At 49.2% G+C, this 13,298-nt stretch overlaps 2 protein-coding genes across 3 annotated transcripts in view; one reads left to right on the top strand and one right to left on the bottom strand.

Annotated features, from left to right (window-relative positions):
• LOC140460878 (uncharacterized) overlaps positions 1-13,298 on the bottom strand; it is a 108,165-nt gene that overhangs the window by 25,217 nt on the left and 69,650 nt on the right. The window contains exons 4-5 of one of the 2 annotated variants that reach the window (XM_072555584.1): positions 11,023-11,233; positions 5,847-6,133 (exon numbers count right to left, since the gene is read on the bottom strand). In XM_072555584.1, the coding sequence (XP_072411685.1) occupies positions 5,847-6,133; positions 11,023-11,233 (498 nt within the window). Of the gene's footprint in view, positions 1-5,846; positions 6,134-11,012; positions 11,234-13,298 lie in introns of both variants that reach the window. The other variant, XM_072555583.1, reaches the window with a different exon arrangement.
• The window catches only part of LOC140460883 (uncharacterized), a 76,045-nt gene that overhangs the window by 8,911 nt on the left and 53,836 nt on the right, over positions 1-13,298 (top strand). The window lies entirely within an intron of this gene.

Raw genomic sequence — 13,298 nt, forward strand, 5'->3', positions numbered from 1 at the left:
CGGTGACAGGAGAAAGAGATTTTAAAAAGACTTGAAGGGCACAATTTTTTTTATAGAGTGGTTCACGTGTGGACTAAATGTCTAGAGGAAGTGGTGGATGCAGATACAGTAACGACCTTTAAAAGACATTTGGATAAGTTCATGAATAGGAAAGGTTTGGAGGGATTTGGGCCAAAACACTGGCAGGTGGGACTGGTTTAGTTTGAGAACATAGTCAGCATGGACTAGTTGGACTGAAGGATCTGTTTCTGTGCAGTATGGCTCTGTAACTCGGTTCTATACTGGTCTTAAAACTATTTTCTTGCCTTCCCCATAAACATTCACATAAAAATCAGATGAACTCAGCCTTGAATATATTCAATGACCCCCTAACTGCAGGAAGACATCCCCACTTCTGAACTCAATTCCTCTTGTTTATACACCACTTGCCTTGCTCATTGCCTGCTGCACCTGTCTGACAACTGGCACAGAAGGACACTGATGCCCCTCGGAACATCCACACATCATTCCTGATGAAGTGCTCGTGCCCCAAGCTTCGACTGTCCTACTGCTCAGATGCTGCTTGACCTGCTGTGCTTTGTCAATTGTGGTCTTCTCTACATCGGGGAAACCGAGCGTAAACTTGAGGAACGGTTTGCTGAGCATCACAGCCGGGTCCGCAGAGGCTGAGCGGACTTCCCAGTCTCCACCCATTTTAATGCCCCTTCCCACTCCCCTTCTGACATGACTATCTTTGGCTTCCTCCATTACTACAACAAACCAAACCACAAATTGGAGGAACAAAACCTCATCTTGTCTGAGCAGTCAACAGACCGGAGGACTCAACACAGAGTTCTCCAATTTCAAATAATCTCCCATCCCATCCCCCAACTCACTTCCCAGCCCCTTCCACTCTTCCCTGCCAACTAGATTCCTTCCTCCCATTCACCAACCAGGTCGTATCAGGTTATGATGATAAGGCAGGAACAGGATACAGATTGAGGATGATCAGCCATTATCACAATGAATGGTGGTGCTGGCTCGAAGGGCAGAACAGCCTACTCCTGCACCTATTGTCTATTGTACCCTCTACCTGTCTCCACCTACCCCCACTTCAATACCCTGCCCCCAGCACACCCTTGTTCCACAGGTCTCCCTATACCCACCCCCCAGTCCTGAACAAGGGTTACACCAGATACCTCGACTTCTCCACCTCCTGATACTGCCTGGCTTGCTCTTCCAGTCTCCTGTCTGTCTATTTTGCCAATTGAGACACAGGCCTGGACTAACTTTTCCAGAGTCTGTCCCCTCGCTGGATTCACTCCCATTCCTTTCAGTTGCTCCAAGTCAACACTTGAACCCCAGAATGAAACGTAAATGGAAAAGGGGGTGAGAAAAGAGAGTGCTGTACTCACATGTTGGACGGAGGAAAGAAGTTGCAGTCTGAGGTGAAGCTCAATCTTCATTCAGAGAGAGGAGGAGCAGGACCTTAAGAAGCTCATGGTCCAACTTCCACATTCACCAATAGGGGAGCTCCGAATGGCAGAAGGACAAGTCTCCCCCTGGTCCTCCAGTGCTCCTTATTCGTCCATCAAAAGTAGGTTTCACAACTTTTCTGCCGACAGCGAGGAACATGCCCAATGTTTTGGTGACATTGGCAAACACGTGCCCTGCTTGTTGACACTGAGGAGTGTACACAACGTGCTCTGTAGCAATGCTGATGTTATTGACAGATTTTAAGTTTCCAAATACCTATCGGAGAACAGAAAGGGCAGAGCCATAATTCCCCCCAATGTGGCTCGATATTTGGCAATGTTTTTAAGCCTTTTTCTCAGTGTTGGGGTGAGACTCACAACTAGAGGGAATAGGTTTAGGGTGAGGCCACAAAGATATAAAAGGTTCCTGAAGGGGCAACGTTTCCATGTGGAGGGTGGTGCAGGTATGGAATGAGCTGCCAGAGGAAGTGGAGGAGGCTGGTATAATTACAGCCTTTAAAAGGTATCTGGATGGGTATATGAATAGGAAGGGTTTAGAGGGATATAGCGCTGGCAAAGGGGACTAGATTAATTCAGGATATCTGGATTTTCCTAACGGCCGCCCTCCCGCCGCTTCCTCGCTCGAGCGACTTCTCCTCCCAACCGCCTTCGCCCCCGCGTGACGTCTGCACGTGGGGGATGGGCGGGGCCGGGGGAGGGGTGGGCGGGACCGCGGGTGGGGGGTTGGGCGGGGCCGGGGGGGTTGGGCGGGACCGCGGGTGGGGGATGGGCGGGGTCGGGTGAGGGATGGGCGGGGCCGGGGGGGTGGAGGGATGGGCGGGGCCGGGGGGGGGGGAGGGATGGGCGGGGCCGGGGGGGGGGGGAGGGATGGGCGGGGCCGGGGGGGGGGGGAGGGATGGGCGGGGCCGGGGGGGGGGGAGGGATGGGCGGGGCCGGGGGGGGGGGGGGGAGGGATGGGCGGGGCCGGGGGGGGGGGAGGGATGGGCGGGGCCGGGGGGGGGGAGGGATGGGCGGGGCCGGGGGGGGGGAGGGATTGGCGGGGCCGGGGGGGGGGGGGATGGGCGGGGCCGGGGGAGGGATGGGCGGGGCCGGGGAGGGATGGGCGGGGCCGGGGGGTTGGGGATGGGCGGGGCCGGGGGGTTGGGGATGGGCGGGGCCGGGGGGTTGGGGATGGGCGGGGTCGGGTGATCCTCACCGTCACCAAGTCACAGCCACCTCGCGCTCCAACTGTTCATTCACAAAAACAAACTCTCCTGTCTCACTCTGCAGCTGCGGGGGGCGGGGACACTGCCACGTTTCGAGGAGCCCTGTCTACATTGGGAAAGCTCACGGCTCAATTTAAACAGATATTCCGACATCGAACGGAACGGCGTCATATCTAAAGGGGGAAATCTGCATTTTAAAGGGACATGGACATTTTAACGGGTATTTCTGTAAATAAAGAGGTTTAAATGGACAAGATTATATTTCAAAGGGATGTGAGCACATTCAAAGGGATATCTTCATATGTAAAGTGACGCAGTTATATCGAAGTGAATCTACATTTCAAAGGGACGTTGCCCTATTTATAAGTAGAGACAATAGGTGTGAATTCTGTCTGTGTCCCAATGTTGAGTCTTAGAAAAGCTCTGCATTTAAATTACATTCTTGAGAAGGTAATTTATAGATTAGGGTGTAGAGGTTAGGGAGAATTGGCCGTGCTAAATTACCCAAAGTGACCAGGGATGTACAGGTTAAGGTGGCTTGGCCATGGGAAATACGGAGTCAGGGGTTGGGTATGGGTGGGATACTGTTCAGAGGGCCAGAGTGAAATAGATGGGCTGAATGGCCCGCTTCCACCTTGTCGGAATTCGATGACCCTCCCCACAAAGGAGCATTTTATCTGCATCTATCCTGTCAAGCCCCTTTCAGAAATCTACTGGTTTCAATAAAGTTATACAGCACAGAAACAGACACTTCGGTCCAATTCGTCCATGTTGACCAGGATTCCCAATCTAAACCAGTCCCACTTGCCTGCATTTGGCCCATATCCCTCTAAACCTTTCTACTCATGTATCCATCCGAATGCTGTTTCAATGTTGTAACCGTACCTGCATCTACCACATCCTCAGCAAGTTCATTCCACATGCAAATCACCCTCTTTCAAAATGTTGCCCCTCCGGTTCCTTTTAAATCTCTCTCCTCACATTAAAAAAAGCCCCCTAGTTTTGATTTCCCCTACGCTAAGCAAGAGCCATTTGTTATTCACCTTCCCTCCACTCCTCAGGATTTTATCAATCTCAATGAGGTCACCCCCAACTTCCTGTGCTCCAGTGAATAAAGTCCCAGCCTCTCCTTATAACTCAAACCCTCCAGTCCTTCCAACATCCTGGTAAATCTTTACCGAACCCTCTCTGATTGTAATTGGAAGAATACTGGGCCATCAGAACTGTACTCAGTCCTCTGCAAGTGGCCTCACCAACATCCTGTACAACCTCAACATGATGTCCCATCCCCGATACTCAATGGGGTGAACAATGAATGCTATGCTGCTAAATGCCTTCTTAACTGCCCTGGCTACCTGTGATGCAACTTCCAAAGAACCATGTACCTGAACACCACCCCCCCCCCCATGTCTGTCTGTTCTATAACATGACCCAGGGCCCTATCATTATCTGGACAAGTGCTGCCCTTCCTTGTTTTAGCAAAATGCAACCCCTTGCTTGTATTAATACCTCTCACACACATGCTCCCCCTCAGACTCAGACACACACATACACACGTTCCTCCTCCCCCCAATACTCTCACAGGCTTATACACCATCACACTCACACTTTACCAAGCATGTACACACTCTCACGCACAAACTCACATGCACGCGCACACAATTCTTTGGGGTGAATTTGTATTGGCAGAATTATATTTGCAGATACATTCAATTTTGGTCAAAAAGCACACAATGTCCAGGCAGTCAATCCATGTAATATTTTATGAATTCCTCCTTTGCAAATAGAACCAGTCTGATTCAAGATTGGAATACTGACAGAATCAAATCTCACACCTTTAATGCATGGTCTGAGCTGAGATGTTATCTTTTTTATAAAACCTTAAGTCATCTCAAGAATGTGACTTAAAAGATGTGCTGGCAGTTACACATTAATGAACCAAAACCTGCACCCATTCTAAGAGATGAAAGGCTTAACAGCAATCTAGCCTTGTTCAATATATTCTATCAGTTGCATGATCTTTTGATATACGTTCTGTGTCTGCTCCACAGCTACCCGATAAAGGAGCAGCACTCAGAAAGCTAGTGCTTCCAAATAAACCTGTTGAACAATAACCTGGTATTGTGATTTTTTTAAACTTTATCACCCCAGTCTAATACCAACCCCTCCATATCATTTCGACTGAACACAGCCCCCACCTCCTGGTGCTGCCAGGAAACTTGACAATGCTGATGAAACAACGCAGTACCTGAAAGATGTACAATTTCTAATGATACAAGCTACTCATTCACTGCTCCATCTGATACACGACATTGGAAACTCTGCAGGAGGCTGAAAGACAGGAGCAGCTTTAAAACAAAAACCTCTCGGAGCTCAAAGCTTTCAATGAGAGTCTGAGCCCGGCGGTAAGTTCAGGTAACCTTGATTGTGACCCGACTTTGTTACAGCTTCAGATTCCCCCAGCAAAAAGGCATAGACAAAGTAGCAGCTTTTTAAACAGTTCAAGATCAAAGCCCACACACACCCCACTGTCTTTACTATTGGTCAGCACCAAGTTGTCCCTTTGTAATTGGATCCTTGGTACAGCCGTAATCCGGAGGAAGTATTGCCTCACTCAGCAATCTTAACCCATACCCTGTCTCCAAGTAAGTTTCTCCCCGCTCATTTGCCAGGAAGGGGCAGTGTAGAGTCAACCATACTGCTGTGGGTCTGGAGTCAGGTGTAGGCCAGACCGGGTAAAGGATGCAGCTGGAACGACTGAGTGAATCCTTTCCCCCAATGGTGGTTCCCTTCCCTAACAAGGGAGAGAGGGAATCAGATGGGGGCTTTCTCCCCCGCACCACCCCCCTCCTTGAAACGGTCTCATTGTTAGATTCCGAACTCCACATTTCTGACCGAATACCGATTCTGCCATCTGTCTTGGCAGGATTCAAACCTGGGACTCCCCGGAACCGGGTTGATAGTCCAATCGATAATGGCACTCGGCCGTCACTCCTTCAATCCCCCTGCGATGGCACGTGAACTCGCTGGTGCTTCTGCAGATGGAAGGAGCAGGTGAAGCCCTTCCCGCACTGAGAGCAGGTGAACGGTCTCTCCCCGGTGTGGATCCGCTGGTGTCTCAGCAGGGAGGAGACCTGGGCAGCTGAAGGGCCTCTCCCCCGTGTGCACTCGCTGGTGGGTCTGGAGGTTGGAGTAATTGCTGAAGGCCTTCCCGCACTCGGGGCAGCTGAAGGGCCTCTCCCCTGAGTGAACCCGTTGGTGCCTCAGCAGGTCAGAGGAATAGTTGAAGCCCTTCCCACACTCAGAGCAGCTGAACGGCCTCTCCCCCGTGTGGATTCGCCGGTGGGCCAACAGGGCAGAGAAAAAGGCCTTCCCACAATCGGGACAGCTGAAGGGCCTCTCCCCCGTGTGGTCCCGCTGGTGGGCCAGCAGGTGGGAGGAATGTCTGAAGGCCTTCCCGCAGTCGGTGCAGGGGAATGGCCTCTCCCCGGTGTGACTGCGCCGATGGGTCTCCAGGGTAGACGGGAAATGAAAGCCTTTCCCACAGTCGCCACACTTCCACCGTTTCTCCATGGGGCGGGATTCCTCAGGTTTCTCCATGGCCGAAGCTTCAGCTGCACATAAACGCTTTTCCAGCCCCTCCCTGCCGTGAATTCCTCTTCCCAGGCCGTCCAACTGTTTCAGGCTCCACACTCAGTGGGTCAGACTGACGGTGAAAACATACTCAGTCAGGAACCAAAAAGCTTTGATCCCTCTCACAGAAATCACAGTCGAAAATCGTTGCGGTCCTGGTGGACTGAGTGACTGTCAGACGTTGAGGTTGAAGTGAGGACCGCAAATGCTGGAGAGTCAGTCGAAAAATGTGGCACTGGAAAAGCATGGGGATGTCAGACAGCATCTGAGGAGCAGGAGGGTCAATGCTTCTCATCTGTTGATTGAGAAACTTCCGCCATCAGATCTTCAAATACGCTGTAAAAATAGATTACAAAAGTCACCACTGTCAGTCCCAGGGTAGAAACTCTAAACAAGCAATTCTACTTTGTAGAATTTTCTTTTCTTTTGTTATTCTACAAAATTGAAAGCACCATCCCACTCTCTCCCCCCACCCCCCCACCCCCACTCTGTTCTCACTCCGCTCTAACTAATTCTCCTGGAAGTGCTGATTCAGGATCTTACAAGGGCAGAAAAAGCAAAAACGTCAAGACGGACATCTCAGAACAAGAGGGCATAGGTTTAGGGTGAGAAAGAAACAAAAGAGATCTGAGGGGCAACCTTTTCACACAGAGGGTAGGACATGTATGGAATGAGCTGCAGGAGGAAGTGGTGGAGGCTGACACAAATACAACTTTTAAAGAGCAGCTGGATGGGTACGTGAATGGGTAGGGTTTAGAGGGATATGGGCTGCTCGTATCATACATTTGTAAATCCCAGAATTTCCTGAAAGACATCTTCTTGAGATAACTCAAGGTTTTATAACAAAATGTGACAGCTCAGCTCTGACAATGCATTAAAGGTGTGAGGTCAGAGTCTGTCTGTAACACAATCTTGAGTCAGACTGGTTCTATTTCCAAAGGGGAATTTACAAAATATTACATGGATCAGCCTGCAGATTGTGCATTTTTGAGAAAAATAGAATGTCTCTGCAAATATAATTCTGCAAATACAAATTCACCTCCATGGATGTATATGTGTGAATGAGACAGAGAAAAGTCTATTTTGTGCTGTATATCCCGATGTCTACTTGATAACAGATGCTTTAATTCTGCTGGTGTAAATATTGTTGTAAATCATAGCTGGGTATGAATAGTTAGATGTTAGGGTGAGAGAGTGCCTCAAGAGGGGCACTATAAGAATCGTGGGAGAGCCCTATTTCTGGTTTACTTCCTCATGAACAAACATTAAGCACGAGCATTTATTTATTTCTAATTTTGTTCTGTTTTTCTTGTTTGATTCCCAGCTAGGACTACACTCTGTGTCTGGATGGTTGACAGGCTGGGAGACTGTGGCTTGAGTCTTGAATAACTGAATGTTTTAGTGTTCCAGAAGGTGTGGGGGGTGGGGAGGTCAAGGCTTCAGCAGAAATCCAGCAGAGCAGAGAACAGACCAATATCTTATTCTGTGGGAAACTGAAATCCGAGCTGATTGTGGCTGATGTATCCATTGGCTCAGCTCTTTCTCCCTGCATTATCCCAACTACCCTTAACTCCCTGACCATGAAAACCCATCCAATTGTGTCTTGAATATACTTAATGAAGATGCCTCTACTGCTTCCTTGGGCAGAGAATTCCATAGATTGACTGTTCTCTAGGAAAAGCAGTTCGTCCTCATCTGTCCTAGGTGGCACAGTGAGTAGCACTGCTGCGTCACAGCGCCAGAGACCCAAATTCAATTCCTGCCTCGGGCAACTGTCTGTGTGGGTTTCCTCCGTGTGCTCTGGTTTTCTCCCACAGTCCAAAGATGTGCAGGTTAGGTGAATTGGCCATGCTAAATTGCCTGTAGGGTCAGGTGAAGGGGTAAATGTTGGGGAGTGGGTCTGGGAGGGTTGCTCTTCAGAGGGTTGGTGAGGTCTTGTTGGGGGTAGTGCATCCACCACGACCTCTGGACATTCATCCCATACATGAACCACTCTCTGTTTATGAAAACCTTTTCCCGAATCGGTCCACGCCGTGCATTCACTTGCAGCAACCGAAAGGAAATGGAAGTCAAAGATTGAATCCAAGAATAGGGGGGGGGGGGGAAGGAAAAGGAGTTGGGAAGAGAGTACCCTACTCACAGATGGTTGACAGAGTAAAGAGGTTGCAGTCTGGAGCAAACTCAATCTTCATTCAGAGACAGAGCAGCAGCAACTCCCGAAGCTCGTGTTCCAACTTCCGCATTCAGACAATAGGAAGGCTCTGATTGGCAGGAGGACCAGTCACCTTCCGGTCCTCCAAGGCTTCCGATTGGTCCACCAAAAGAAAGTCGCGAGGCGTGTGCCTTGCGCGCAGTGAGGAGCATGCGCAGTCTGCTCTCTGGCGATGAGGCTGTAACTGACAGGATTGAAGTGTCTGAATGTCAAGAGAAGTTAAAAAGGGGAGATCCATCATTTTTTCCCCCCTGTGATATTTACCTTTCCTACACGCCCCATGACTTTATAAATCGAAATAAGGTCACCCGACAACTTGTGGTCGTCGATAGGGCGACCAGAAGTGTACTCAGTACTCTACACATGGTCTCAACCAATATCCTGTACAACCTCAACGTGATGTCCCAACTCCTGCACTGAACGGTGTGAACAATGAAGGAGAGTGTGCTAAACGCCTCTTTCACCACCCTGTCTACCAATGATGCAACTTCCAAAGAACTATGTCCCCGACTTGGAGATGCCGGTGTTGGACTGGGGTGGATGAAGTTAAAATTCACACCACACCAGCTGATACTCCAACAGGCTCATTTGGAAGCATTAGCTTTTGGAGTACTGCTCCTTCATCAGGTGGTTGTGTCTTATGATCCTGTTCCACAAACATCCCATGAAGGAGCAGTGCTCCAAAAGCTTGTGTTTCCAAATAAACCAGTTGGACAATAACCTGGTGTTGAGAGATTTTTAACTTTATGTACCTGAACCCCTCAACGCCCCCCCCCCCTCCATGAATCTGTTCTACATGACGATGCAGGGCCCTACCATTAATGGTACAAGTCCTGCCCTTCCTTCTTTTAGCAAAATGCAACCCCTTTCCTTTATCTCTCGCTCTCTCAGACACACACACACCCTAACACTCACACCATCTCACAGGCTTATACACCATCTCACACACACACACACTCGTGCAGATACAATCACACATAAGTCAATGGGGTGAATTTCCATTTGCAGAATTATATTTGCAGATATATTCAATTTTGCTCAAAATCATACAAACTGCAGACAGTCAATCCATGTAATATTTTATGAATTCCTACTTTGGTTCGGAGAACCAGTCTGATTCAAGATTGGGATTCAGACACTTTTGTGCAGTATCTGAGCTGCAACGTCACCTATTTTTATAAAACCTTACATCATCTCGAGAAGGTGAATTAAAAGTAGTTCTGGGATTTACATATTAATGAACTGAAACCTGCAGCCCATACTAAAAGATGAAAGATTAATCTGCAATCTAGATTTGTTTAATATGTCCTGTCTGTTGCATGACACTGTGATCTTTTGCTATAAATTCTGTGTCTTATGACCTTGCTCCACAGCTACCTGATGAAGGGGCACCGCTCCGAAAGCTCGTGCTTACAAATAAACCTGTTGGACTATAACCTGGTGTTGTGTGATTTGTAACTTTCTCCACCCCAGTCCAACACCAGCACCTCCATATCGTTTCCAATGGACACAGCCCACACCTCCCAGTGCTGCCAGGAAACTGTACAATGACAATGGGATGATGGAGTACCTGCACTCCTGAAAAATTCACAATTTCTAACAATACTGGCTACTCATTCACTGCTGCAACCGATACACAACATTGGAAACATAGTACAGGAGGCTGTCAGAAATCAGCACAACAGGTCAGGCAGCATCCGAGGAGCAGGAAAATCAACGTTGCCCAAAAAATGTCGATTTTCCTGCTCTTCGGATGCTGCCTGACCTGCTGTGCTTTGCCAGCACCACTCTAAGCTCGACTCTGATCTCCAGCATCAGCAGTTCTCACTTTCACCTGTAAGAAATGAGCAGTTTTAAAACAAAAACCTGTTGCAGTTCAAAGCTCTCAATGAGAGTCTGAGCTGGCCTGAGCTCGGCAGGTAATCTTTATTGCGACCCAACTTTGATACAGCTTCACCAAAGAGCACACACCCCCTCCAACCCCTCACTTTCTTCATTATTGGTCATTACCCAGTTGACCCTTTGTAATTGGATCCTTGGTACAGCCTTAACCCGGAGAAAGTACTGCCTCACTCAGCATTTTCAACGTATCCCTGTTTCCAAGTAAGTTGGATGGGCAGTGTAGAGTCAATCATACTGCTGTGGGTCTGGAGTCACGTGTAGGCCAGACCGGGTAAAGGATGCAGCTGGGACGGTTGAGTGAATCCTCTCCCACAACGACAGTTTCTTTCCCTAAAAAAGAACGGAGTGAATCAGGGTGGGGGTTTTCTTCCACCCCCACCCCACCGACAATGGTTTCACCGTTAGATTCTGAACTCCAGATTTCTGACCAAATTCCAATTCCACCATCTGTCGTGGTGGGAATTGAACCCGGGATCCCTGGAACTGGGTTGATAGTCCAGTCAATAAATGGTACTCGGCCGTCATTCCTTCAATCGCCCTGCGATGGTACATGAACTCGCTGGTGGCTCCGCAGGTAGGAGGAGCAGGTGAAGGCCTTCCCGCACTCGGGGCAGCTGAAGGGCCTCTCCCCCGTGTGGACCCGCTGGTGCCTCAGCAGGTTAGAGGAATTGCTGAAGGCCTTCCCGCACTCGTTGCACGGGAACGGCCTCTCCCCGGTGTGGACCCGCCGGTGGGTCTGGAGGTTGGAGGAATGTCTGAAGGCCTTCCCGCAGTCGGTGCAGGGGAATGGCCTCTCCCCGGTGTGACTGCGCCGATGAGTCTCCGGGACAGACGGGGCACGAAAGCCAGTCCCACAGTCGCCACACTTCCACGGTTTCTCCACGGGGCGGGATTCCTCAGGTTTCTCCATGGCCAAAGCTTCAGCCACACACCAACGCGTGTGGAGCCCCTCCCCGCCGTAAATTCCTCTTCCCAGGCCCCACACTCAGTGCACTGCAACGGTAGGGTCTCTCATCCAGTCCCACTGATGCTGAAAACGTGCTCAAACAGGAACCAAAAGGCTTTGCTCCTTCTCACAGAATCATAGTCAAAAATCATTGTGTTCCTGATGGATTGAGTGACGAGGTAAAAACAATGACTGCAGATGCTGGAAACCAGATTCTGGATTAGTGGTGCTGGAAGAGCACAGCAGTTAGGGCAGCATCCAAGTAGCTTCGAAATCGACGTTTCGGGCAAAAGCCCTTCATCAGGAATAAAGGCAGTCAGCCTGAAGCGTGTAGAGATAAGCTAGAGGAGGGTGGGGGTGGGGAGAAAGTAGCATAGAATACAATGGGTGAGTGGGGGAGGGGATGAAGGTGATAGGTCAAGGAGGCTGTGGTAGCGAGTCTGTTTCACGACATGGTTGAAGAGCTTCAGGGCAGAGGAAATGACCTGGGAGTTGCAGTGGGAGAGGGACTCCCTGAGATTCTTGTAGAGAGAGAGGAGGAAAACTTCTTCAAGGCAGGCATCCTTGCAGTGACTGTCAGACACTGACGTCAAAGTGAGGACAGCAGATGCTGGAGAGTCAGAGTCGAAAAGTGCAGTGCTGGAAAAGCACAGCAGGTCAGGCAGCATCGGAGGAGCAGGAGAGTCGATGTTTTGGGCATAAGCACTTCATGTGTTGATATTGAAACTTCCATCTTCAGATCTTCAAATACTCTGTAAAAAGAGATTACAAAGGTCATCACTGTCAGTGCAGGGTAGAAAACCTGAACAAGGAATTCTACTTTCTGTGGAATATCCTTTTCTTTTGTTATTCCACAAAATTGAAGGCACCATCCCACTCTCTCTCCCCCTCTGTTCTCACTCCATTCTAACTAATTCTCCTGAAGGTGCTGATTCAGGATCTTACAGGGGCAGATGAGCAAAAACATCAAGACTGACATCTCTCTGAATTTTGGATAACTCCACCTGAAAGTTAATATATTTCACAACATTGGGATCCTGCGGAGAGGTGAGCAGGTCTGATTTTGGGAAGCAAAAAAAAAATGAGATTGTGAGAATCCCCAGAGTGTGGGAGCAGGCCACTTGGCACAAAGACTCCACATTGACCCTCCAAAGGTAACCCACCCACACTCATTCCCTTACCCCTATTGCTCAACATTTATCCCCTGATTAATGCACCTAACCTGCACATCCCTGGGCACTATGTAATTGAGCACAGTCAATCCAACCATACCTGGACATACTTAAAAATCACACAACACCGAGTGGGTGTTCAACGGGTTATTTGGAAGCACTCGCTTTTGGAGCGCTGATCCTTCACCAGGTGGTTGTGGAGAATAAGATCAAAAGACACCGAATTTATAGAAATCCAGCAGAGCTGAGAACAGACTAACATCTCGATGCCTTTTAAAAGTTGTAATTCTACCAGTCTCCACCACTTCCTCTGGTAGTTTGGTCTATACATGCACCACCCTCTGTGTGAAAAGGTTGCCCCTCAGGTCCCTTTCAAATCATTCCCCTCTCACCTCAAATGGATGCCCTCTAGTTTTGGACTCCCCTACCCTGGGGAAACGACTTTAAGTACTCACCCTATCCATGCCCCTCACAAACGTCTATAAAATCACCATGCAGCCTCCGATGCTCCAGGGTAAATATGCCCAGCCTATTCAGCCTCTCCATGTAGCTCAAACCCTCAAAATCTGGCAACAGCCTTGTCAATCTTTCAAAGTATCACACGTGTTTCCTACAGCAGGGAGACCAGAACTGAACACAGTATTCCCAAAAGTGGCCTGACCAATGCCCTGCACATCCACAACTTAACCTCCCAACTCCTGTACTCTCTGCTCTGACCAATAAAGGCCAGCATACCAAACGCCTTCTTCACTA

Source organism: Chiloscyllium punctatum, chromosome 36, assembly GCF_047496795.1.
Source record: "Chiloscyllium punctatum isolate Juve2018m chromosome 36, sChiPun1.3, whole genome shotgun sequence".
In the NCBI taxonomy this organism is placed as follows: domain Eukaryota; kingdom Metazoa; phylum Chordata; class Chondrichthyes; order Orectolobiformes; family Hemiscylliidae; genus Chiloscyllium; species Chiloscyllium punctatum.